Source organism: Candoia aspera, chromosome 4, assembly GCF_035149785.1.
Source record: "Candoia aspera isolate rCanAsp1 chromosome 4, rCanAsp1.hap2, whole genome shotgun sequence".
Classification (NCBI taxonomy): Eukaryota; Metazoa; Chordata; class Lepidosauria; order Squamata; family Boidae; genus Candoia; species Candoia aspera.
The window spans coordinates 102,262,476-102,289,410 of NC_086156.1; the positions used below are offsets into that span (position 1 = coordinate 102,262,476).

General features: G+C 43.5%; 1 protein-coding gene across 1 annotated transcript in view; it reads left to right on the plus strand.

The window, feature by feature from the left end:
• Nucleotides 1-960: 960 nt before the first annotated feature.
• Nucleotides 961-26,935, plus strand: part of ITGAL (integrin subunit alpha L) — a 68,004-nt gene continuing 42,029 nt past the window's right edge. The window contains exons 1-4 of the mRNA XM_063301379.1: nt 961-1,194; nt 20,743-20,860; nt 24,826-24,920; nt 25,255-25,319. Coding sequence (XP_063157449.1) covers nt 1,071-1,194; nt 20,743-20,860; nt 24,826-24,920; nt 25,255-25,319 — 402 coding nt within the window. The 5' untranslated portion in view covers nt 961-1,070. The remainder of the gene's footprint in view (nt 1,195-20,742; nt 20,861-24,825; nt 24,921-25,254; nt 25,320-26,935) is intronic.

Consider the following 26,935-nt stretch of genomic DNA (forward strand, 5'->3'; position numbering starts at 1 on the left):
CCAGGCCAGCAGGAGAGTAGACACCAACGAGTCAGGCACCTCAGCTCTGCATTTGGAGGGTGGCTCAGCTTGGGTTATTCAGTGCTCCCCCAAAAAACAACTTTTCAAGCCTCAGCTCCATCATGCTTCCTTGCTGTGCCCTGCTTTGAACTCTGGATTCCATCTCACCGTGTCTGGTGTCTGTCCCTTGGATTGTCCTTAGTTTATTGGATTCCTGGTCTTGACCCGGCCAAGCCTTGACTATGTTGCCATAGCTGTCTTTAACTTTAGGTAAAAAGGACTCTTTGCTTCTAAAAGGTCTGACTAAGTTTGCCTGTCACTGGACTGCAGCCAGCTTGCTATCTTGTCGGCTGGCTGCCCACAGTGCCGATCTTGGAATTCTGGTTCAGAAATACAAATGATTGCCTTCCCACACACTCCCATGTGCCTGAACAGCTGTTGGCAACCTCTGCCAGGAGAACTCATCTCTGCAGATGGCAGTGTGGTCTTGTGGAGTTCTGGAGTCCGAAAATGGGTCTGCCGGGGCCATATGGATTGCCCAATTCTGCCTGACAGAAAAAAATCCTTCATCATTAAAGCAAAGGAGATTAGAGAGGTGACTGCCCCTGACACACTTTCTATGGTCCCCCAGAGGTTGAAACACAGGAAAAGACTGTGACTCTTGGCCCAAAGATGCTGCTAATGCTTGCATTACATGAGTGTTAAGATACGTGATGCTTTCAAATCAGATCCCTGGTGCTTCTCAGACAGCTTTTATTAAATCCATACAATCCCATTCCAGTTGAGCGGATGCTAAAGGTACAACAGTGTTCCTGCTTTCTGAGCATTGCTCAGGAACCCTCACATTTAAAACTCAAGTTGGCTATGTTAGATGTCAGCCCAGGAGGGAAAAAAAAGTGTGTCCTCTACAAGCTTTTTCTCCTCCTCTTTTTTCTCCTCCCTCCCCCTCGAACCATGCCGTGCAGAATGCTGTCTGATGTTGAAATTTCGTCTCACTTCTTCCCATTTCTTGTTTTTGAGTTCCGTCTCAGCTGCTTTGGGGAGGGGGCTATCAAATTAGTGACCTGCTGATGCGCACTTCTGGCCATGAGCTCAAGAAAGTAACCTCTTCCATCTTTTTTCACCACTTCACCATGGCTGGGGTAACGTTTCCACGCAGTCTTCTCTCCCTGCTGCTCGGACTGTCTTTGCAAGGTAAGGTGGCCTTGTGGTCAGACGCCTCAATGGGAGCGGTTTGTGTAAATCCTGCCAACGGTTGGGTGAAAGGCTGGGGTCCACTGCACATATCTCTGTATTTCTTTTCTTAAAGATTGATTGATGGGATGGTTTTTGAGAGAGATGGCCATGAAGAACAAGTCATAAACTAGGTTGCAAAGTAATGGTTGTACTTAGGGCTTGAGATGATGATGATGATGATGATGATGATGATGGTGATGTTGATGATGATGATTTAGTGCTGAGCCAAAGACTCAAGGAGGAGCTATTATTTAGCAAAAATAACATGGCTTTTGCATGCAAAACTTCCTGACTTGATTCTGGGCACCTCCAGATAATAGGATTGCATCGTATCATTCAAACTCAGACCATCAGACAAGAGCAGTGCTAATCATGCATAACCTTGGGTTGTTATAGGTTATTCTACTCTTTGCTACAATCTTCTGTGTCCTCTGAACCTGGAATAATGGCTATTTTCTGGTTAAATAGGCATTAGTTGTCCGAGAAAATCAAGTGGGGAAGAAGAGTTACAAAATTGGCTGGAGCCAGTTCTAAAGTAGTAGTTCTGCTGCTCTAATTTTGTTCCTTGCCACTTGAACCAGGGTGAGAGATTTGTCACCATGAAACCGGAGTTTGTCATTCTTCAAAATGTACAAACTAACAAATTGCGCTCCCCACCAACCAAACAGGAAGTGCCAGCTGACCCGTACAAGAAGCCATTGCAAAATGCAGTTAGCTATGCTTGGCTGGGTGGTTTGGGAAATATTTGCTGAGTCTCTTAGCAGTGGTAATGCCAAGCCAGATGAGTGTATAAATCTGTTTTTTTTTTCCTGCTCATGCTTGTGGCTGCTTCCTTGCCAATTCATTAGTTCCATGTAGTAATTCCAATTTTCCTTGAAAGATTGATTATGAATGGTTATTTATTTCAGTTATATGTTAGATTTATAGCCTGCTTTCTCTCCAGGAGCTCAATCTGACTCATCTGGGGATCTCCTACCATTGTTCCCCACAATAACCTCACAATTGTTTTATGTTTACCTTCTTTGGCCTGTCAACTGCTGGCTCCTATCTTAAACCCCTTGGAATCTCTTGCTAACAACATTTATTTCAAACAGTATGTCAGGTCACAATACTAAACCACCAGAAATTTGAAGATAGGGATATTTCTATGATTCCAATTCCTTCTGCCACTGTTTTCCCATGAACAATTCCTGTCAAAGAGAACTGTGGCACCATCTGCTACTCCACTTTGGTGTCGAGTAGGCTTCCTCTCTCCCACTTGATGCCCCATCTTGTAATACTCAGAGTGGAGAGGTTGTTTCCAAATGTTGCATCAACATTTGCCACTGATGGGTCAATGTGGAGAATAACAGATAGATGCTTTGATTTCATTAAAAAAATCTTCAGCTTCAATAGAAGCTGATGAAATATCTCTGACCCGCAAATTCCATGAATGAGAACTGCGAGGGACAAAAACGGTTAGAAAGTTTGGCTTTCAGATTCATATCTTGCACTTCTTTCCTTTCATGTCAACATGATTATTGTAGCCCTGACCTCTCATGGCAATTATGGGAACTACCACATCTTCCAACTTTTCAACAAGCAGAGTTGCCATACCAGCTCCTGTAGTATCATCAGATACTTCATTCATTCCAGAAAATGACAGCCACCACTGCAGAAATATTTTTAGAAGGTTCTGTTGCTGTTAGAAAGTACATCATTAAATTTATTCGTACCATAAGGCTGATGTCAAGTGTGCTGCCTGGAATAACTGAGTAACATACTTCTGACATCAGATCTACCACCATCTTCTCTTTTGTGGCCAGTAACTATATGATCTTATTTTGGATTTTTTTTTCAAGGTAGTGGTGTGAGTAGGCTTCTTAGATACTCCTTGACTGCAGCATCAGACTCAGCTATCAGCTCTCCAATTTTAAGGATACTTTTATAGTTTGGCATGCACTGCTCATCTGAAGTGCCAGGCAGTGTTGAGCATTCTCACAATGGCAATAAATCTTTTCAGAACATTTTGCCTTTAAAGAGACTGATGCAGTCTTTCCCTGAGGCTGATCACCTACATAACCTTCAAGCTTTTCTGCATTACGGTACAGCCTTAAGCTGCTTGTGGATTAACTGGCTGGAAATTAACTTAAGAAATCACTTTCCAGATTTTATCCCCTTCCTCTGGTTTGGCCACAGTGATGGTCTGGTATTCTGACCAGAATGCACTCATCACGGACCCCAGTTGGTGGATTTCCCTGCTTCTTTACCCATCTCACCTGGACTCCTATCATGTTCCTTCCTATGGTTGGACCTTGGAGGGCATGTGGTTTCCAATGATAGAGATTTTGTATGAGCCCTCTCATGATTGGTCGTGTGTCCAGTGGTAGACTGGGAAGGAAGGAAGGAGAAGGAGAAGGAGAAGGAGAAGGAGAAAGAGGAGAAGGAACCCAACCTTTCACTACTCCACTAGTGAACTTGTAGAAAAAACAATCATCCGCCGGTGAAATGAAGAAAAAAGCTCAGGTTCACTGGACGAGGTCCCTTTAGAGGGGGAGAGTCAGCCCAGGACAAAACGTCCAGAGAGGGCAGTGACCAGTGACCCAAAGTGAGGAAGCATTCCTGGTGTAGCATAGAGTGGCCAGTTGGAGTGGAGACATTGCCAAAATGAAAAGAAGCTCAGCTGGTGAACTCAACCAAGTTGTGGACAGGGGTTGTCTTCCTGGAGTACTGGGGGAGGCAGGCATCATACATTCCTGCCCTCAAGAAACATTAGGGGCCTGTCCTCTCAGTGAGGCAACCTCACATGTTCTGCAGATTAGCTGTACAGTTTTCTTCAAACATTTGCATGGTTAAATCCATTGGAGATGCAGAGATGGATGTTGTTGTAGTGGATTAAGTGGAAGATTAGGCATCTCACCCAGGGCTAGTTTAAGAAAATGGGGGGCTCAGCGCTACACCAGGCTCCAGGCCTTCCAACTAATATTAGAACCTCCCAGTATGCAGCTCTTCAACACTATTTTAATATTTTATTTTTAATTTTACTTGTAAACCGCCCAGAGTCGTGCAATATGAGACGGGCGGTAAAGAACTATGATAAATTAAATAAATATATAAGTAAATATGCTCATTATAAGAAGTAGGAAACCCATGAAAGAAATTTCTCAGCGATGGACTATAAGACAAGTCCCATTTAAAGTAAAAGCAACATTCAGTTTCTTCACCTCTGTCTCCTGCCAGGGTGGTGATATAATGGATGAGAGCCTCTCACTTCAGGCTTGGTCTAAGATGTCCCTGTGCACTGATTTTTTTAAATTGTTATTAATCAATTACTTAAGTAATTTACACAAAAAGAGAAAGACCTAAACAAAGAGTAGACAAGGTTAGAACACAAAACATAAATTAAATAAATAGAAAATATAACAAAAAAGTCCAAAAATTGTTCATAGTTTCCATATATCATAAGGGCAGACAAAACTATGTTTCCAACTCTTCGTGACTTCATGGACCAGCCCACGCCAGAGCATCCTGTCGGTCGTCAACACCCCCAGCTCCCCCAGGGACGAGTCCGTCACCTCTAGAATATCATCCATCCACCTTGCCCTTGGTCGGCCCTTTTGCCCTCCACTCTCCCTAGCATCAGCATCTTCTCCAGGGTGTCCTGTCTCCTCATTATGTGGCCAAAGTATTTCAGTTTGGCCTTTAATATTGTTCCCTCAAGTGAGCAGTCTGGCTTTATTTCCTGGAGGATGGACTGGTTTGATCTTCTTGCAGTCCAAGGCACTCTCAGCATTTTCCTCCAACACCACAGTTCAAAAGCATCGATCTTCCTTCTCTCAGCCTTCCTTATGGTCCAGCTCTCGCAGCCATATGTTACTACGGGGAACACCATTGCTTTAACTATGCGGACCTTTGTTGTCAGTGTGATGTTTCTGCTCTTAACTACTTTATCGGGATTTGTCATTGCTCTTCTCCCAAGGATTAAGCGTCTTCTGATTTCCTGACGCAGTCAGCATCTGCAGTAATCTTCGCACCTAGAAATACAAAGTCTGTCACTGCCTCTACGTTTTCTCCCTCTATTTGCCAGTTATCAATCAAGCTGGTTGCCATACTCTTGGTTTTTTTGAGGTTTAGCTGCAAGCCAGCTTTTGCACTTAGACAAAACTATACCTGCTACAATTAACTTCATGAATATAACCTGACCAAATTGATAAAAGTATGATTCTTGCCCATGGAAGTTCATTACTCTAAGTTTTTACATCCACAAATCAATTGTTAAATTTGCAAGAAATTTCCAACATGGAGCAATAACTGTTTTTTCTGCTAAAAATAAATAATCAGCTCCTTATTTTTAAGTGAATCATTGAAGGGTAAAAAAACCTAGCATTCAGTTCTTTGTTTTGTAAGAATACTATTTTCACTACATAGTAAAACGTTCACTATATTCAGCCCTAAATTAACATTGCAAATGGACTTCATGGGTACCTGCCAAAGGTGATGTTAAGACTATGTATTCAAAATGGAAACCTATAGAACATGAATTAAAATTTCAGGTTACTAGATACAAAGGCCATCAGGCAGTAAAACTCTGCTTCGGCCCAATCTACCCACTGAAGAACACAGGGTTGTGTTGACCAGTGAATAGACTGGTCCACTTGAAAACAATTGAAGAAGATGAAATCGTGGTTTAATTTGATATCATCACATTCTTCACATACATAGATCCCAAACTGGCAAAAGTCTCAATTGCAACAGTACTACACCATACATCAAATCTAACAGAACACACAACCATTCAAATACCTGGACTTTTGGACCTTACTGTCCTCTCCCTCATCCCTCAATTTGATGGACAAATACAGAATACAAACAGATCAAAGAAACACCCAGAGGATCACCCATCTCAGGATTTATAGCAGAAACAGTGATGCAACAGCTGAAAACCATAGTCCTCCCACAGATACAACCTAAAGTATGGATCTGTTGTGTGGATAACACATTCATCATTATCAAAAAAGATCAACTGGAGACCATGTATAATATCTCTCATGGAATCAGAATGATAAGAGAAGAAGAGAACAACAGTAAATGAGCCTTCCTGAACATACCCATCAGCAGAGAAAAATAACTGTACTACAAAACAAGCCACATCAATTAAGTAAACTATCACAGCACCAAAGGGACACAAAAGAACAATCTATAGACAAGCAAAAATGCACTGCAATAACCCAGAACTCCAAAAAGCAGAAATATAACATGTTCCAACACAATGGATATCCAGAGTTTCCTCAAAAAGTGTCTTTCCATGCATCCAACAACTACCAATTTGCCCAACTCATGAAAAGAATAACTCCATATCAAAAATCTCTCTGAAACTACCAACATACAACCCCTAGGCATCTTGATAGCCCGTAAACCAACAAAATCTATCCAGAGCATCCCAAGAAAGCCCAAAGACCCAACAGCCATAGAAGACAACACAGGAGTCATCTACAACATACAATGCAAGGACCGTGTGGGGCAATGGGCAGAAAATTGAGAGAATGCATCCATGAGCATCAAGTGACAGTCAGGAGATCTATGAAAATTCCTTAATTTCATAACACACTGATGTGTTCAACCAAAATTTCAATTAGGAAACGGTAGACATTTTAGACCAAGCCAGATCCACAAATGCAAGAGAATTGCTACAGGCATGGCACTCGGACCATTAATAGAAACACTGATATAAGCTCCATTTATAAACCATTCAAGAATGGAAGCAACCAATGTCAAGAAAAGAGCAAACAGACCTAAACTTTCCTCATCTCACACCTATTAACCAACTCCCAGGGAAGCAAGAACCAGCAGTAGGTAAACAAAAACAATCAAAGAAGAGATAACACCCCAGCCAACGACCAATCAGGGAAGAAACAATGCCCCAGTCAAGGCTGGTAGGACAAGCTACCACATGTAAAGAGCCAACAAGTTCCACTTCTCCCTGCACTGATGACATTGCCCAGCCTGGTAATGAAAGGTGTGCACAAAGAGAAGCAAGCTCAGAGAATCTTGTCACCATCATATCCTCATTCGGGTCAGAAGCTCATGGTGATTGTTCTGGAGTACCTAGAAAGCTCTTTCTTGCTTCTTCTTGGAATTCTGCCCCAGAGAGGCATTTTTTTCTTTCATTCAGGACGATTGTTCTGTGCCAGCTGATGCCTCCCAACACTTGTTTCTGCCAGGGGCAACCACTCCACCACACCTGAAGCTATCAGATTTGGGTTGGAAGAATACAGATTTGTAAGAAGGGACTGAGTTGGGGTGGGGAGATGGGGGAAGAGCAGATCTTAAGGCCTAACTGTCCTCTCTCTCTGTCAACCCTTGGACTTTGAGGTAGGCCAGGTCAGAAAATAGATGCCACAAAGATTCCAGGAATGTGACTTTACTATTGAAGGGTAGAATAACAGAATTGTGAAAGCCTTCCCGCTCTTCTATCAGCAGCACAGTCAGGGACCTGCACAAGATGGAGACAACTGGTACCTTTTGGTTATCTGCTGCCCCACCCTTTTTTTTTTTTGCACATGATGGTAAGAGGTTGCATCAGCAGCACAGGACAGCTAGTTCTCTCTAAAACAAAACAAAACAAAACAAAACTGGGTTTGAAGAGAGCCACATCTCCCATTTTAGGGTGCAGCTCCAGCCACCAATCACCTGTTCAGTGGGGTAATTGAAGGAGCACTAAACATTCACAGAATAAGCTAGGGGTGGAGAGGAAAACAGAGATAGCTTTGACAAAGATATGCAACAGACATTATAAAAACACCAGCTTAGCCCAGAAAGACTGGACAGGGTGAGGAAGAAACTCAAGATTACTTTGCCTTGACTTTCTTGGTGATAAGAGGGAGGGAGGGAAGAAGACACTCTTATCAAGATTCTGTTATTATACCCTAGAACTATAAAGTAGAGTTCCAATAGTTCTGGTGGTCCCTGTTTCCTGATCTGGCCTACCTTGAAGGGCTGACAAGGGCTTGAGGAAGTAGGGTAGTTTTCAGAACTGTCCTCTTCCATGGCCCTTTTGTTTCTCCTCAGTTGAGCAGTCAAGTTATGCTTCTTCTGGCATGGGCTAGGACCATAAGATCTGGAGGGCCATCAGATGACAGCAAGAACTACAGGGCCATCTGGATTCTTCCACCCAAATCTGGTAGCCTTAGGTGGGGCAGGGTGGCTGCTGCTGGCAGAAACGGGAGAGCTTGTATGTGGTAGGATCAGCTGAGCTTGCATGTGTGTCCCTCAGGGTGTGGCTGAGCCTCATGAGCCTGCAGATACCTCAGCCCACCTCCAGTAGAAAGCAGCAAGAGGCCCACAGGTCCGTTCCTGGCAGCAAGAGTCCTGGGCCAACTCTGTACAGAGGAACCATTCAGAACCATCATGCTTTTTCAAGGGAAGCGGTCTGGCAGCTCCAGCTCTCGGAGCTGAGTGGGCCTGACTTAAAGCAACCTTTCGCCTGATTTGCAACTTTTTAATTAGATTGGTTAGGGAGGGTATAAATGTATTTTACACTTCTCTCTCACACACATTCACATTTTCTCATACACACCATTTCCCCTCCATTCTCTTGAGTGATTTGCTACTTGCTTGTCAGTTTTGTAATCTACAGTACTGAAATCTTGGAGAAAAGGCAATGGCTTAGAGCAGTGTTTCTCAACCTTGGCAGCTTGAAAATGTGTGGACATCAACTCCCAGAATTCCTCAGCCAGCCATGCTGAGGTGGCCCTAACCAGAAGGGAAATCACACTACAGTCATCTCATGTGGTGCTGTGTGAATCACAGATAAACACCCACATATCACTAGTGCCGTTTCCCCTGTTTTGTTTTCTCTTTGCATAAGCTCTCTTGCTTTCCCCGCCACCCCCCACAGCTTCACATCTAAACGGGTGTGGGAATCATCTGTAAAGCATTAGGTGTTGTGAGAGGGTGGTGGCAAAAAAACCAAGCTCCTTGCTTCTGTAAGCCTTAAAGAACCGAGCAGTCGTTATCCCAGCAAAGAAAACAGATACTAACATCCAGGCACTTGATCCTTGATGAAGAGCCAGAAGGGAAACCATACTCATTATTTTATAGGCCCCGTTCTCCACAGAGGTATGGAACAAGGAGATGTAGATGGAAGACGTTTATGCTGGTTTTGTATGCGTTTTTCTGAAACATCTATCTGTTTGTTTGTTCGTTCGTTTTTCGAATTTATGTAGCCACCCATCTTACAAACAAGGGACTCTGAGCAGCGTACAAAGAGCTAAAAACAATAAATTAAAACATTAAAAACATTAAAAACCAACTAAAACGAAGAATAAAGACGAAGGGATGTTAAAAATAAGGGAGCCACCTCGCTAGTTCACCCATCCCTTGGGGTTCCCAGGCCTGCTGGCATAACCAAGTCCTGAGTGACCTCCAGAAGCTCAACAGTGATGAGGCCAACCTGACCTCAGGGGGAGAAGGTTCCACAATGCAGGGGCCACAGCAGGAAAGGCCCACCACCTACGGCCCAGCAAACGTAGCACCCTCAGTGATGGAATCTGTACATACTCTCCCTGCTGAATCTGGTAGGACAAGCAGATGAAATCAGGGAGAGGTGGTCCCTCAAATAACTCTCAAATTATTAAATTTATATACAACTTTTCCATTACAAATCATGCTTAAAGGGGCTAAACAGCAATAGATAAGCAGCACCTACCCACTTAGAAACCACTTCTGCTAAAAATCAGGAGGCAACTAGACTTTGCGTTGTTAGAATTTCAGTGGGACCAATACTGGGTATATGGACTGTGGCTGGTCAATTGTACATTCATTGTTCAGTTACTGCTGTTCAATCAATCAATCAATCAATCGATTGATCGATCGACCATGAACAACCAATGCTTTACATTGGAATCATCAATCATCATTTCTGACGATTACTAGTCTGTCAGAAAAAGGTGAACACTTTATATAATCTGAAGAAAAAAACAGTGTATCAGCCTCAGTTAGGGTTACCAGGTATCTGAACAGGCAAAGGAGGACAGGGACAATTGGAAAGGAGGTCAGATGGGGGCAAAGGAGGACACACTGATTAATTTTCTTGGCATCCACAACAAAAACTGCAAAAAAAATAATAATCCGTAGGCTTACATGTATATGAAATTACTTTTTCCAGCATGAGAAAGACTGGCGTGAGGACAAAAAGGAGGACATGTGCTCATTTTGCCAGATGGGCCCTAGTCAATAGTCCAGCTGCAGCATTATTGACCAAAGGACATTCCTGAACCCTTTTGAAAGCAATCCACATGGGACATGCTATGGTGCTCCAACCAGTGGAGGGGTGTAAGGGAGCTTCTAAATGGGGGGCTGCTAATCCTAAGAACCAGTTTCATCCACAAACATTGAACAAGGAAGAACGAAAGGCAGTGCACTTTGGGTCTTGAATGAGACAGGGTGATTGTGTATTAAAAGTCTTGTCTGGAAAGACCTGGGGAGACATGCCTTATTATGGCCAGATCTGTCATCTCAAGGATCAGGCATTTCCTTGTCCTTCTCATTCTAGCAATTGATCTGAACTTCTAGGCACCACCCAAAGCTGATCAGGGTAGAATCCAGGTTTGCCTGATAGCAAACCTGAAATTTTAAGGAAAGTGTAACCTATTCAACATGTTGAGTTCCTACTCCCTCATCTGATCGGTATTTTTATCTTGACTGTCCTAAGCTTCAGTTTGTTTCCCTCCTTCAATCCATTATGGACAACAGATCTACCTGTATTTTGAACAGGAACAGCAATAGCTTACTTGGACTGGGAGGGAAAGGAGATGCAGAGTTGGCAAAAGCTAGCAAGTTGCGGCAATTTTCAGCCTGTGGGAAACCAATGGCACTTCCTCTAGTTGTGGTTTCAGACAAGTAGGAAGGAAATAAAAGTAATGTTGCAATAATTCCACTTGCCAGCACAGGAAGGGAACCCTATGATGCTGGGATGGAGGGTGGGGATAAGGACAGATTTCTCTCTAGACGTTAGGTCCCCTACTGCACTGGAGCTTAATCTCAGTGGGGCTGCCAAGGCTAGTTCAAGTCTAGGGAGCTTAGAAGACCCCAGACCTTTTACCAGTGGTGTATCCAGTCCCCTTTCTTCCTCTTCTCTCCCTAGAGACTTTGGGAGAAAGAATGCTGCTGGATTTGATTTTGGTAGTATTGCTCTGCAAGGCACCCAGTTTTATTTTAAGTTGAAGGAAATAAAGCAAAGGTTTTAGCACTACTGCCTGTAGTGGGGGAAGGGAGAGAAGTCACAGAGAATAAAAGAGAGAGAGAGAGAGGGAATTGGGCGAGGGGGAGACAGACTGAATAGGAATAAAACACTGGGGGAAAGACAACCAGGAAGGAACAGGGAAGTGTACAGGGGGGAGCATCCAGGAATGTATGCCTGTGCCAGGGCCTCTTGCCAAGGGTCCCCAGTACTTCATTGTTTTCTGATGGATGCCTATCTCCAAGGCCAGCTCTGTGAACACCTTTGAGTTTCACATTTTTCGGCCTGAATTAAGAACACTGAAAGGTAAATAATGGATCTCTTGCCACTTCCCTTCCTCCCTATAGCAATTATATCTGGAATGAGCCTCACTAGGCAGAAAACTGGGAACTGACATCTTGCAATAGTAAGGAAAAGTAGATAGTGAAGAAAAAGATACTTGTTGTACGCTTGCTTTTTGCATAATAGGATGCTTTGGCTGGCCCTTAAGCCGCAGGTTGATCAACATGCATTGATGTTTATTAAAAGACCATGAATAAAGGTTCCTTCCTGTTATTTTCTGCTGATTAAGCCGGTATTCAAAGTAGAAGAGTCAGCTGCAAACATTAGCATTTGTTGCTACAGCATATAAATTCCCACACGCTCTCTGAACTGTAGGAAAAAAACATGGTGGGTGGTTCTAAAGCCAGATGAAAAGCCCCCAGTCTGGAAATTCCTTTCATTTCTAGCCATGCTGGCTGGGGAATTCTGGGAGCTGAAGTCCACACATCATCAAGTTGCCAAGATTGAGAAACACTGATCCGGAGTCTTCTTGCCTAAAACTCTTGCTCCAGGCCAGTCTTCTGTTGTATCAGACTATTTCAGTTTCATTCACTCCCAGGACATGCACTTTCAATTGCATATCAGCATGGGAGCCCATCCTTCCTCTTTCACTCTGTACTGTCAGATTATGGAGAAGGAAGGATGTAGCAGTCAGTTTCTCTTTTTGCATCAAGACAGAAAATTAGGCCTGCCATCTGATTAAAGTATTTCCAGGCTGGCTTTTCTGTGTACTTTTCTTAGGCTGAGTCTTAACTGAGCTCATCAGGACTAACTTAAAAAAATTAAACTAAAACAAAATAGCTTACAATTGCAATGGTGCTAAGTAAGCTGATTCTCTGAAGTACCCCTTCAGTGAAGTTGATATCAGCAGAAACACACAAGATGCTAAATCATGATGTGGAATGATCTCACTTTAGCTGGTGGTGTGAATGAACCCAAGCATTATGGCTTGTTAAACATGGTTTATGACTTAAATGTAGTTCATTCAATAAAGATACAGTGGCTCAGTGCTGGGGTCAGCAAGCAATCGTGCACTATAGATGGTGCCTACAGACCACCCCCAAAGCAAATAAAATGTTATTTGTTTTAAATAGTATGTGTATGTGAATCAGAACTAAATATTGTAATCAGCCAGGTCCAGAAGGATGAAGTTGGGAAAGTCTGTTCCATTGTTCCTTTCTATCTTTTGGGAAGTATTGGAAATAACTTCTAAATAGGTTGTACTCCTAGGAACTTGGATCCTTTAGGGTTCAGTTTCTTGATCTACAAGTTCACATTCACGTAGCCATCAGATGCAGGTAGACTTTAGCAAGCCAGACACTGAGACAGGCTCAGTATTAGCCAGCATAGCTCACCAGACTTTTTAATCGTTGATAATGGCTCAGCATTTCTGTTTGCAGGCCTGGATCAGAGAGTGGTCACCAACAGAATGCATGACAAGTACAGTTGAAGGTTTTCTCCATTTCCTTTTGGGTGGGGTGAATATGTCTAATTGAGTTTTTCTAAGTCTCTCACTGATGTAAGTACTTCAAATTCAGTCAGTCGAACTCAAGTATTTTTTGTTAAAATTTTGTGTGTAATTTGATGCATATTTTAATTCATTTATTTACTTACTGGGTTTATAGACTGCTGTAGTCATAATACTGTAGACTGTGAGCAGCAGACATACCCAATATACTGTAAGTAAAGGTAAAGGTTTCCCTTGACATTAAGTCCAGTCGTGTCCGACTCTAGGGGGCGGTGCTCATCTCCGTTTCAAAGCTGAAGAGCCGGCGTTTGTCCGTAGACACTTCCGTGGTCATGTGGCTGGCATGACTAAACAGAACGCCGTTACCTGCCCGCCGAAGCGGTACCTATTAATCTACTCACATTTGCATGTTTTCGAACTGCTAGGTTGGCAGGAGCTGGGACTAGCAACGGGAGCTCACCCCATCACACGGATTCGAACCGCCGACCTTCCGATCGGCAAGCTCGGCAGCTCAGCGGCTGCTGCCACCGCATCCCTTACCCAATATAACAACTGGATAAAAAGAAAGGCATAAAAAGATATACTGCCTAATATCCCAAGCTCCAACAGCGCAACTCACATCTAGACATTCCCCAGCTAGGAGGAACAAGATATACTGTATCAAATCTGGAAAGCACAGTAAAAAAGATAGATCTTATTGGCATTATGAAAATGTAGGAGCACGGGAGCACATGCACTTTGTTTGCAATTTTTCCTAATATACAGTTTTGCAAACAATTTTTCCTAATGTAATATGTTGTTGAATTTTCATTAGCAAATTATCTAGACCCCTTTCAGTCAGGTTTCAGGCCTGGTTATGGGACGGAAACAGCCTCGGTCGCACTTATGGATGACCTCTGGCGGGAGCGGGATGGAGGCAGTGCATCCATCCTTGCTCTCCTTGACCTCTCAGCGGTTTTCGATACCATCGACCATGGTATCCTTCTGGACCGACTTAGGGAGTTGGGGGTGGGTGGCATGGTTCTACGCTGGTTCACCTCCTTCCTCCAGGGCCAATCCCAATCGATGGTGATAGGGGAGGAGAGATCGGCCCCAGGGCCCCTTCTTTGTGGGGTGCCGCAGGGTTCGGTTCTCTCTCCTCTCCTTTTTAACATCTACATGAAACCGCGGGGTGAGATCATTCATCACCATGGGATGAGGTATCATTAGTATGCTGATGATACTCAATTGTACATCTCCATCCCGGGTGAAGTAAGTGACGCCGTGACCACCCTTTCCGAGCGTCTGGGGGCTGTAGGGGCCTGGATGGGGAACAACAGGCTTTGGCTGAACCCGAGTAAGACGGAGTGGCTGTGGATTAATGGCACCTTGTGTCCCAGGAACTTGTCATCTTTAGTGCTGGATGGGGTCGCACTGCCCCAGACAGATCCGGTGTGTAACTTGGGGGTCCTCTTGGACTCATGACTCCTGCTCGAAGAGCAGGTGGCAGCCATGGCTAGGAGGGCCTTTGTGCAACCGTGTTGTGCGCCAGTTATGCCCCTTCCTGGAGTGAGAGGCCCTTCGAATGGTCACTCATGCCCTGGTCATCTCCCATACAGACTACTGCAATGCGGTCCACATGGGGCTACCCTTGAAGAGTATCCAGAAGGTACAGCTGGTGCAAAATGCAGCCGCGCGGACCATCTTGGGTTTCCCAAGATCAGCACATGTCACCCCTTTGCTTCGTGAGCTTCGTTGGTTGCCAGTTTGCTTCCAGGTCCAATTCAAGGTGTTGGTTATCACCTTTAAAGCACTACATGGCAGGGGTCCAGGTTACCTAAGGGACCATCTCCTCCCCATCATATCAACCCGTCCCTCTCGGTCATGCAGAGAGGGCATGCTACGGACCCCATCTGTAAGAGAATTCCATCTGGCAGGGTCCAGGAGGCAGGCCTTCTCTGCAACAGCCCCTGCCCTTTGGAATATCCTTCCCCCGGAAGTAAGATTGGCTCCCTCCCTCCTGGACTTTAGGAAACAACTAAAGACCTGGTTCTGTTATCATGCCTGGGGCGGGAGAGAGAGTAGTCATTCCTGGGGATGGTTAGTCTCTTAGAAGGATCCTGCTCTGCTTGCAAATCACAGAGAACTTCCAGCCATTGGGGGTTTTATCATGTTTATTTTATTATGTATTATAGTATTTTACAGTTTTATATTTTTCTTATTTATGTTTTATTGCAAACTACCCAGAGTCCCTTTTGGGAGATGGGCAGTGATAAATTTGATTAATAAATTTATAAATAAATTTATAAATAATAATAAATTGCAAAATTCAAAGAAGTGTCCATTCTAAAAGAGTTCTATATTTCAGTTTGTATATTAGTTTGAAAATGCAAAGTTGGATAAATTGGCATTCAGATATGAACTAAATTAATTTCTTTCCCAGACCTTGTTTCCCATGCATTTCTCCTTGATGTCTGTGGGTCCTGTCCTAAAATAGATGTCTGGGCTTGAATTGACTCACTGTCTATGAAATCCTTTGTTAGGTGGCTGACTGCTGCTGTCCCCATTACAACCTAGTACTGGGGAAGCGATACTGGCTGCATTCACATGATGTTCATCTCACTCTGCTATGTTTAACAAGCATTAGTACCCTGATATCTTTCATACACACATATACTCACAATTGTGCAGAGCTCATTAACCAGAACTAGTGGCTTGCTTGAGAGCACTTGTATCTTATCAATTGCAGCAGTCAACATGGTTGGTTGGCAGAAGGTAGGGTTTTGGAAACAGATTCTGCAAAATGCCAATGGCAGCCATTCTGGGCTTGCATGATACCTGTGGCCCAGGTAAGCTTCCAACCTGGGTCACGAACCACCCAAGAAAGGCAAGGGGAAGGAGGCAGTGTGTGTAGGCTTACTGACTCTTTACAGCGACCTAGCTTGACATGTGAATGCAATCCTTTATTGGAATAATATGTACTGTTGCAACACATGTATGTAACAGTGAATATCTATCTATCTATCTATCTATCTATCTATCTATCTATCTATCTATCTATCTATCCATCTATTTATTTATTTTCTATCCCGCCTTTATTATTTTTATAAATAACTCAAGGTGGCGAACATATCTAATGCTCCTTCCTCCTCCTATTTTCCCCACAACAGCAACCCTGTGAGGCAAGTTGGGCTGAGAGAGAGGGACTGGCCCAAGGTCACCCAGCCGGCTTTCAGGCCTGAGGCGGGACTAGAACTCTCATACCCCGCCTGATTGGCTCTTGGGCTGAGAGAGAGGGACTGGCCCAAGGTCACCCAGCCGGCTCTCAGGCCTGAGGCGGGACTAGAACTCTCATACCACGCCTGATTGGCTCTTGGGCTGAGAGAGAGGGACTGGACCAAGGTCACCCAGCCGGCTTTCATGCCTCAGGTGGGACTAGAACTCTCAGACCACCCGATTGGCTCTTGGGCTGAGAGAGAGGGACTGGACCAAGGTCACCCAGCCGGCTTTCAGGCCTAAGGTGGAACTAGAACTCTCATACCACGCCTGATTGGCTCTTGGGCTGAGAGAGAGGGACTGGCCCAAGGTCACCCAGCCGGCTCTCAGGCCTGAGGCGGGACTAGAACTCTCATACCCCGCCTGATTGGCTCTTGGGCTGAGAGAGAGGGACTGGCCCAAGGTCACCCAGCCGGCTCTCAGGCCTGAGGCGGGACTAGAACTCTCATACCCCGCCTGATTGGCTCTTGGGCTGAGAGAGAGGGACTGGCCCAAGGTCACCCAGCCGGCTCTCAGGCCTGAGGCGGGACTAGAACTCTCATACCCCGCCTGATTGGCTCTTGGGCTGAGAGAGAGGGACTGGCCCAAGGTCACCCAGCCGGCTTTCCTGCCTAATAGTAGACAATTAAAACAGGGATTAGCCATTGGCTTTCAAGCTGTGTTCACACCAGGTGGAGATTTCTTGCCTCGTTTATTTATTTGTTTATTATAAGTGATAAATTTAAGAAACTGCTCACAGTGGAATGATTGAACGTGAACCACGTTTTTCATTTCAATTCTCCGAAGGGAGGATGTCTGAAAGGCCACACAGCACTACATAGTGTACCATAATCGCTGCATCTTTTATACAAGTGTGAATTAGGGGTTGCTTTCACTGTGAGGGTGAAAAATGGAGAGAGAGGATCAAAGAAGGCCTCTTCCTGTGTGACAACTCAAGCATCTGCTTGTAAGATTTTCACCTTTTCAAGCTGCAGCTTCAGAACCTTTACTAAAATGCTTCAAAAACTATGCATGAGCTCCTGAAAGGGACTTGGTGGTGATGGACTTTGACGGATATGAAATTGCTAAATCGATTATCTATCTAGCCCAGCACTAGCCACTTCCCAAGATCGCAGACCCAGCCCTTTGTAAGGCTCAGTTAAAGTGCTGTTCACACATCTATGAGCTGGCAAAGAACTATGCCAACGTGAAGTTTGCTGCCTTCATTGCTCATCCCAGTCCTGCCTCTTTAGCCCCGGTTCTGGCTCGCTACTGGATATGGTGGTCCTCATTTCAGCTATGCAGAATGTGTTAGGAAAAGCCATTGGTTAAGCCCCTGGTTTTGCTGCCATCGCCCTTTCTGAATGTTGGGATGTGGGAAACCATCTGCCAATTGTAGAGATTGGAAGGTGGTTTTGACAGAGAGCCAGACTCATGGATTTGGTTGTCTGTCAAAATCTGCACCTCTCCAAGCTTGCTGATCAGTACGCAGGGAAGCACTTGATGAAGTGAAAGACCCAGTGTAATGGTTGCCTGTTCTAAAACACCATCAGACTCATGAGCAGGAATTCAAAGATATCTGATTTATTAAAGAATAGCATGCAGGATCACAGAGAAAGCTGAGAATGATAAAAGCGCGACAAACGCAACCTAAAAACCCTCGGTGCAAATGAGATCCCTCCCCCGTAGAATCTTCCCAAGTTCACAATCCCAGGTGCTCCTAATGGTTTCTGATGGTCTGCGGGAAAAGTCCTTGAACAGAGAACATAACCCAAACACATTCCATTGTAATGAACACAGATACAGAGCCTGGTACAAGGTCTCACAGCAGCTCCCTCCCAAACAGAAACGCGCGTCAGCGCCATGGCATGTGAAACATTGCGATGTATACTATACGTTGAAACAGTGAACATGACACCCAGCCCTTCAAACCCATCACGTCCCGAAGCCTGGAGAAGCAGTCCATCTCAGCTGGGGTTCAGCGGAATTCAGTTTTCCAACAAAAGTGGTGGTAGACCATTTTCTCCTTGGTGGAAGTTCCTACTTCATGCTGCCTCTGGCTTCTGGGCTCTCTTCCCTCCATGCAGAGCTACCATATTTTCATACTGACATTTCTCCGAAGTTTTAATAAATTAGGTGGACGAATGGGACATTGTCAGCTTTGCAGCTTAACTCTGATCGTGATGGCCAAATAAAACAGACCATGAATGGGCGAGCAGGTGAGCGATGACTGAATGCTGATTTTCACACTCAGCTTTTGATTAGCAGGGAGCAGGGTGGGTGATCCCTGAGTGCGGTCCTTGTCTTTCAACTTTGGTCCTTGTGAGGACAATCATGGCCTCATCTGAAAACATTCTGAGGGTTGGAGAGCAAAAATGATGGTAGTGTAGAAAGATCTGAATCCTCGGGGGGGGGGGTTCCCCTTAGTTCTGACTGCTTTTTCTGTACTGACAGACTCAAGATAGTATATTTTGAAGTTGCCTTTGATAGTGAGAGGGCAAATAATTTCACTTAGCTTAGCATTTCTTTCCCCACAACTAGGCCTATGTTGTCAGTGATTTTCCATTCTCACTGAAAAATAACATGAAGGGAAATCCTTTTCTGATGATTTAATGAGATCTCTGGTATATTTTAAATAGCTACTGCCCACACTGACTTAACTTTTCAGACAAAGTATCTTCATAGGCTTGTACGGATTTCTAAATTAGTAGGTGTCTTTCTTTAATATTCACCGTGAGTTCATGATATATGAATGTGCAGGAAGCATATGTTTAAGATCTTTATCTTTTCAGAAAAGAGCAAATATGATGAGGGTTTTTTTTCCAAACATCAGTATCTTCTTTCCTCCAGATTCAAAAGAAAGGCTAAGTCAGCAGGCAAGGAAATTTCCTAAATAAGAACCCTGTACTTTTGGGGGCAAATCTCATAAAATAATAATAATTATTAATATTATTTTAAAAAATAACTTTGTGGCCTGTTTTTTTGAAGATTTCCACTGAAATACGTGAAACGTATAGGTTTTGTACTATAGTATCAGATTTGCCATATCTCAGAGTAAAAAAAATGTCTTACCTCTTGAAGCAACATTTTCTTTGATTTCATTAAAATCTAGGTGCATTCTCCATCTAAACTGCATTATACTGTCACATACTGTACTCCACCTCTAAAAGATCATGACTATATTCACTCAATATGCTTATCCCTAGTTGAATGAACCATGGTTTAGGCAATTAAACCATGGCTCAGTTCATTGCAGGTTAGGGTGTTGTACAAACAGAGCCAAAACAAGGTTTACTTATTGGTGATTTAGTTTGTTGTAACCAAATTGTGGTTTACATGATAAGTGAACCCACCCATTAATGATTTATTCAATATACTGTAGCGTTTCTCAACCTTTTGACCCCGGAGGAACCCTTGAAATATTTCCAGGCCTCGGGGAACCCCCGCACATTCAGGCTCAAATACGGGCCAGAAGTTACAAACTGATTATACTCATTTCCTGTGTAGGCCTGTATATATGCATTCACAGTGTTCTTAAACTAAAAATAGAGAATGAAGCTAACTTCTTTAATGTCAAGTTGCCCGAATTTGAAATGATTTTTTAAAATAAATCATGATCTTCCAGGGAACCCCTAGCAACCTCTCACGGAACCCTGGTTGAGAAACCCTGATGTCCTGTGTTTAAGCAAACTCAGTAACTTCTCTTTACCTACCATTGGTGCAACTTAAAAAAAAAACATTTTAAATGTTGATGTGAAGCAGAACAAAGCAACCATCTACAAAAAACATGCTGGGGGCTTTTGGTGTTGGTCTTTTATTTACCTCTCCCAAATTTTCCTCCAGCTGTTCTGGTGGTTTGAAGGAAAGAGCTGAATTTGCCTCTCTGCCTGCCTGCCTCCATAGTATGATGGCGAATGCAGGCCTGTTACTAGTGTTGAAGACGCAACTGCCAATTCAGCTTGGCTTCCGAATCTGAACTGGCTTCAGATCACAAGATAACCAGGGCTTATCTCAGGAAGGCTGCCAATTGACTGGAGAGAAGAGAAAACATCTCTTTGCTGCTGTTATGTCATTAGCAAGAAGATGGTTATCATGGAGGAATCAGGCCTTCTTGTGCCGTGAAAAGGTTCACCTTCTAATTTATGCAGACTACGTTATGGTTATAGTTATACAGATCAAGGTCTGTTGGAAAAGATAAGAACATATACTTCATTTATTCTTGTTTCTCTACCCTGAATAAAGACAGCCCCTCTTCTTTCTACAGGCACCTCACCATCTCTGGGGTATAATGTTGATCCCTCTCCAGTAATCCTGTTCTCAACAAACCACAGCAAGCAGTTTGGGTACCAGGTCCTCCAGCTTGGAAAAGGCTCTGAAGCAAGGTAGCCCTCCATCCTTGTTCCCAGATTCAATACACTGTAGTCCAAGAGTCTGGGGAGAAATTTGCCAGTTGGAAGAATTTTTCTGGTTGGGATCCTTCTAATTATTGGGGGCGGGGGGAGTAGCATCTTTTTTCCTAGCAGGTTTTTAATGCTTTATCAGACATTATGAATGTTAAGTAGGGAACCCCACACTGGGGTGCGTTTGCAAAATTAACACCTGGCAGCAAGAGCAAAAGATTGGAGGAAGGACAAAACATGCAGAGTGTTAATTACAAGGGCAAGGATGCTCTACATCGGAACCAGAGGTGGTTGAAGATAAGGCCACTGGGTTGCATGATTATAATTGCACAGCCTCTTTTGAGACCTTATAGTTGTGCCAGTAAAGTCACTGTAATTCAGTATGTAAGTTGAGCCCTGACTTTGTAAGAGAAGTGCTTGCTTGTCACTCCTGATAAGCTTACAGATCAATACAAACTGCTCTAATGCTTGACAACATAAAATTACAGTGAAGCTGTGATTCTTCAGCATCTTGGAAGCTGACTGACAACCAGTGCAGTAATTTCAAAATAATGTGTTATTCTAACCTGACAGGGTTGCCTTGTCACAACTCTACATATTGCATTTTGTATAGTTGTAGCTTCTGGGTCATCTCCAAAGGCAGAGTATGTTACAGTAGTCCATCCAAGTGGCCATCGGGACATGGATTACCGTCCCTAGGGCATCTTGGTCCTTGTAAAGTTGCAACTGGTGTTCCAGCTGCAGCTGGGTGAAGGCTGCCCTGGTTAGAATTTCCATCAGCTGTTTAAGTGGGAGTCAAGAAGAACCATAATTGTTTTTTTTTCATAAGAACTTTATTCAATTTCAACATATATAGTTAAAATACAGCATAGAAAATAAAAGAAAGCAAGAAGATAGAGCTAAAGAAAAAAGGAAAAATTGTAAAAGTGGAGAAGCAAGGGATGGTTTCCGACTTCTCCAGTACAGATAGAAATACAATTTGAGATATAATCTCTTACCCATAATTAAACCATATTAATATTATTTCTTTCAAAGCAAACCATTTAGTCACTAAAACCCACAATTAAAGCTTCATTTTTTTTCCAACCCATGCAAGTAGTCTGTAAGTGGTTGCCAAGTAGTGATGAAGCCAGAGACAGTATTCTCTTTTATTAAGTCAATCTGTGGTTCTTCTTAGCTTAGCCATTTGGGCCAAATTAATGGATTTGGCCCAAATGGCGAAGCTAAGAAGAACAGCAGATTGTGAACAGAGGATGACCCCATCAAGAGTAACTGCTGTTACTAAGTTGCCCAGATGTCTATTGACAACTAGCAATACTGACTGAGATTTGATCTGAACTTGATTTGCCCCATTCAGATCCTCACAGTCTGCAAAGACTAGTTTGGGTGGCATCTCTGTGGCATCTCTGGCTCAGCCATTAAAAAGGTGTGCAGCTTCAATCTTCTGATGTCACCCAACATTTTGAAACCAGTGACCTTTGCTGCAGACACTACAGTTAATAGTATCACAAGCTGCCAAGAAGACTCATAGAACAAGGGAGGCACCTTACCCACATCAAACTCCCAATGAAGGTTATTAACCAGTACAACCAATGCTGTTTCTGACTCATAAGGAGGCCTGAAGTCCTATCAAAAAGGATGCAGAAAATCCATTTCATCTAGGATCCTCTCCAACAGATTCACCTTTCTAGCTGATTCTCAATCACCTTCACTAAGAAGGGAAGGTTAGAAACTGGATGAAAATCATCAAAAGGAGCTGGGTCCAGGGAGACCTCCTCAGAAGAGGTGGTATGTCACCCGAGGTCACAAATGCCACATTGATCTCCTGAGGACATCTGAGTGGCCTGCATGCCCAAGCGTTCAGAGAAAAGCATTACAAACTTTAATCAATGACAGCCCACACCAGACAACAGTATGCTTTGCTGGGAATTGGAAGCCTATATTCATGCTAGCTACTTTCAGTAGTTTTGAGTCTGACCCCTGTTTTGTTTCAGGGCGTGTTTACTCTTTCTGTATTATTTGTAGCTAGGAGGAAGGAGGCTATTTCCAATCCGTTTCCCTTTTCTGTTTTAGGATATCCTACCTCCTACCACTGTAGTTTTGAGGAAGTGAGAGTAAAGGCGAACAGTGGGATGAGGAAGGAAGCAGAATTGATACCTATTATCTTAAGGGTAGGGTTTCCCTTTAGAGCAGTATGACAGGCAGGAATTCAGAAGGTGCAACTTCCCCATGTAATAACATTGTCACAATGCATTGGTTTCTGGGCTCTTCCACATGGGAAAGTGCTGCTATCTGGTGCAGGAGCTGGCAGAAAGCTATGCTGGCTTAAAGAAGGGCTGACCATGTTTCCAAATCTTCTGTCCCACAGCGGAATCAGTCCAGCAGTGTCAGCCCATTAGGTAAACCAGACCAGGAGATCAATTCCACACAAAGTCTAAAACTATTTTTATTGAGACTGGCTATAAAAAGAGAATCTTGCAAGTCTGATTGTGCTGGATCTCCTCTTCCTCCTCCTCCTCCTCCTCATTTTTTTTTAATCCATTCAATTGTGTCAGATTCTTGGAGACTGCCTGGACAAGTCCCTGCAGTTTTCTTGGCAAGGTTCTTCAGAAGTGGTTTGCTATTGCCTCCTTCCTAGGGCTGAGAGAAAGTGACTGGCCCAAGGTCACCCAGCTGGCTTCATGCCCAAGGTGGAACTAGAACTCATGGTCTCCCAGTTTCTAGCCTGATGCCTTGACCACTGCGCCAAACCAGCTCTCATCCAGAAACTAAAAATGGAGAAAGAAAAATATTTCTGTTTGCAGTGATGTTGTGTTTTCCTTGGGTGGGAACTCTTCCCTTACCCTGCTTTCTAGTTCCCAGCTTCAGCTGCCAGAATATGATATTCACAGGTCTTTAAAGAGGAAAGGTGTTGTCCTGGCTTCCAGGCTCCCTCTTCATTACAATTGCTCAGATTTTTTAGATCTAACAGATAAATACAGATGAACCTGTAGATTCCTTTTTAAAACACAGCTGCGTTTGATCTGGGCTGTTGCAGCTCTTTGCAGAGTCTTACAATTATTCCCTGGAGACAGAGATGGATCTGGGGGTGAAATTGACAAAACAGAGAAAAATTCTGTCCGTTTTTCCCCTCTACTTCAGCAGGAGACTAGTGGATAGGGATTTTTTTTTAAGCATCTCACAGCATTCTTGGTGGGGGTGGAAAAAGGTGATAGCTACCTCTTTTTGTTTCTCTTCATTTTGTGTAGAGCTTTGCAAAGCCAGGGGATTCTTGTTGCATCACAACCTTCCTGCTTCCCCCACCCCACCCCGCAACAGTGTTCCTCATCCTGTTTCCATTGCCGGTCTATAGGCGTTGTTCAGAATCAGTTGCCTTCTCTCTTCCACTTCAGCCACTGTTGCCAGTTATAATGTGGTTGGATGCTTTGGGAGGAAATAACTGGGTACAGCATTAAGGACATGCCTCCTGTACTGTATTGCTCCATTCACCACTCTCAGTGGGATTTTTGATATAGTACAGGAGGAATGACAGCTTGGTAGTTTGGCAGCTTCACCTTATTACAAATATTAAGATTTTTTGCAAATAACTAGGTAAACGCACATAACCTGTCATGAAAACAGGGAAACAGGCAGGTAGGGGTTAGCAATTTATTTTACTTCTTCTTTGCATGGAGCAGAGTTGACAAGAATGCTTTTCCAGGACCTGCAGGAGCTTAGAACAGACAATTAAAGAATTTACTTTTTTTGGTCATTTGGAAAGAGAGCACGGACTGGCTCATGATACTCTGTGCCTTACCTCTCTCCTCCAAGAAATGCAGGACCAGGTTGGTTTTCAAAGAGTTTTGAGAAGAAACAGCAGCATGTAGCACTGTAGTTGGGGATTTTAGGAAAAATATTAACCTTTTATTATTAATAGTATCCCACATCCTCTATTTACACCCTTCCAGGATCATCGTGGGAGCTCCCGGGGAGCAGAACTCCACAGGCAAACTCTACCAATGTCACTTGAAGAGCAAAGACTGTATGGACATTCCACTCGAGGGTAAAGTGAAGGATTTTACATTCTTCGGGCCGTGAATAAAAGGCCCACGGGAGGCTAATGATGGTGGAACAAGGCCATGATTTTGCAGCCAGACATCTTTTCTAAGAGCCGCAATCATGATCGTAGGGTGCATTGTAAAGCCTCTATATGTACGTATGTGAGGAGAGTGGGGGAAGAGAGAGAGAAACCCAGAGGCTGGGTGAAGTGTTCTGAAACTCACTTAAAAAATTAGTATTTATGGATGAGGAGGAAATTTAGGTAATATGTCCTTCCACATTAACTGATCGATCTCTTTCTCTCTCTCTCTCTCTCTCTCTTTTTTTTTTTTTTGCAGAGAACTCTCCAGTGCCCCACCTTGGCATGACCCTGGCAAGCAATATGCAGGGGAATAAGATGATTGTGAGTTTGCCCTGGAAGGGAGGGTGAATTGGGGCTAAGGGTTGGGCAGGGGCTTAAACTGCCCTCTGACAGGCAGAGATTGATCTTTAAGATTGCTTCTCGTCCCTGAATCAATGTTTGAAGAAAAGCTTTACTTAAGTGAGCAGCAGAAGCTTCAGAATGGAAGGACTCTTTATTATAAGGTTACAATTCTTACGCTCATGGTGTCCATTTGTACAAGGGCTTCTCTTTCCTCTAGATTCATTAGAACCCAGGAATCCTTACCGGGACAGCCAAAAGACATTTTGGTGATGATTGAGGTGAAGCCCCCTCAAAGCCTCCTCCCTCACACATGAATTAAAATGCAGGCAGAATTTCTTGGAGACAACTATTTACTCAGATCCCATATATTTTGATCAAACGTGTGCAGGGGAATTTTTTTGGCAGTTAATTTGTTCATTAATGTATTATTAACAACAAATTACTCTGGGCAGTGAAGAATCTCAAATAGCAATCTCCCCCAGATCTTCAATACCAAACCTAACAGGACTCACACAAAGCACACAGAACACACAAACATTCAAATACCTGGACTTTTGGACCATACTGTCATCTCCCTCATCACCTACTTCCAGTCTGGTGGACAAATATACAAACAGATCAAAGGAACACTCAGAGGATCACCCATTTCAGGATTTATAGCAAAAACCAGTGATGCAATGTCTGGAAACAATAGTCCTCCTATAGATACAACCCAAAGTTATGAGGACAGCATGTTCATCATTATCAAAAAGGTCAACTAGAGACCACACGTAAAACCATCAGTAATTCCTTCCATGGAAGCAGATTCACCAGAGAGGAAGAGAACAACAACACACGACCCTTCCTGCACATACTCATCAGCAGGGAAAACAATGGCAAACTACACACCCAAGTGTACCACAAAACTCACCCTATTACAGCAACAACCCAACAGCACAAAAAAGAAGCTATGTAAGAGCTCTCTACAGACAAGCAAAAACACACTGCAATAACCCAGAACTCCAAAAAGCAGAAATGGACTATCTATATAACATATTCCAATACAATAGATTCTCATGTAACTTCCTCGAAGTTTCTATCCATGCATCTAACAACTTCCCAACCTGCATAACCCATGAAAAGGATAAGTCTATCCTGAAAAATATCTCTGAAACTTCCAACGTACAGCCTCTAGGCATCATGGTAGCCCATAAACCAAAATATCTATCCAGAGGATCCTAAGCAGACCAAAGACCCACAGCCAAGGAAGACAACACAGCAGTCATCTACAACATACAGTGCACAGGAGAGTGAAAACCATTATGTGGAGCAACTGGCAGAAAATTGAGAGAATGCATCCACAAGCATCAACTGACCATCAGATGACACAGTAAAACTCCTTAATTTCACAACACACTGACATGTTCAACCACAATTTCAAGTGGGAAACAGTAGACATCTTAGCCCAAGCCAGAGCCACAAATGGAAGAGAATTCCTACAAGCACAGCACTCTGACCATTAATAGACTCACCGAAATAAGTTCCGTCTATAAACCTTTCAAAAAGGGAAGTCACAAAAGGTCAAGAGAAGAGCAAACAGACTTTAACACATCCTT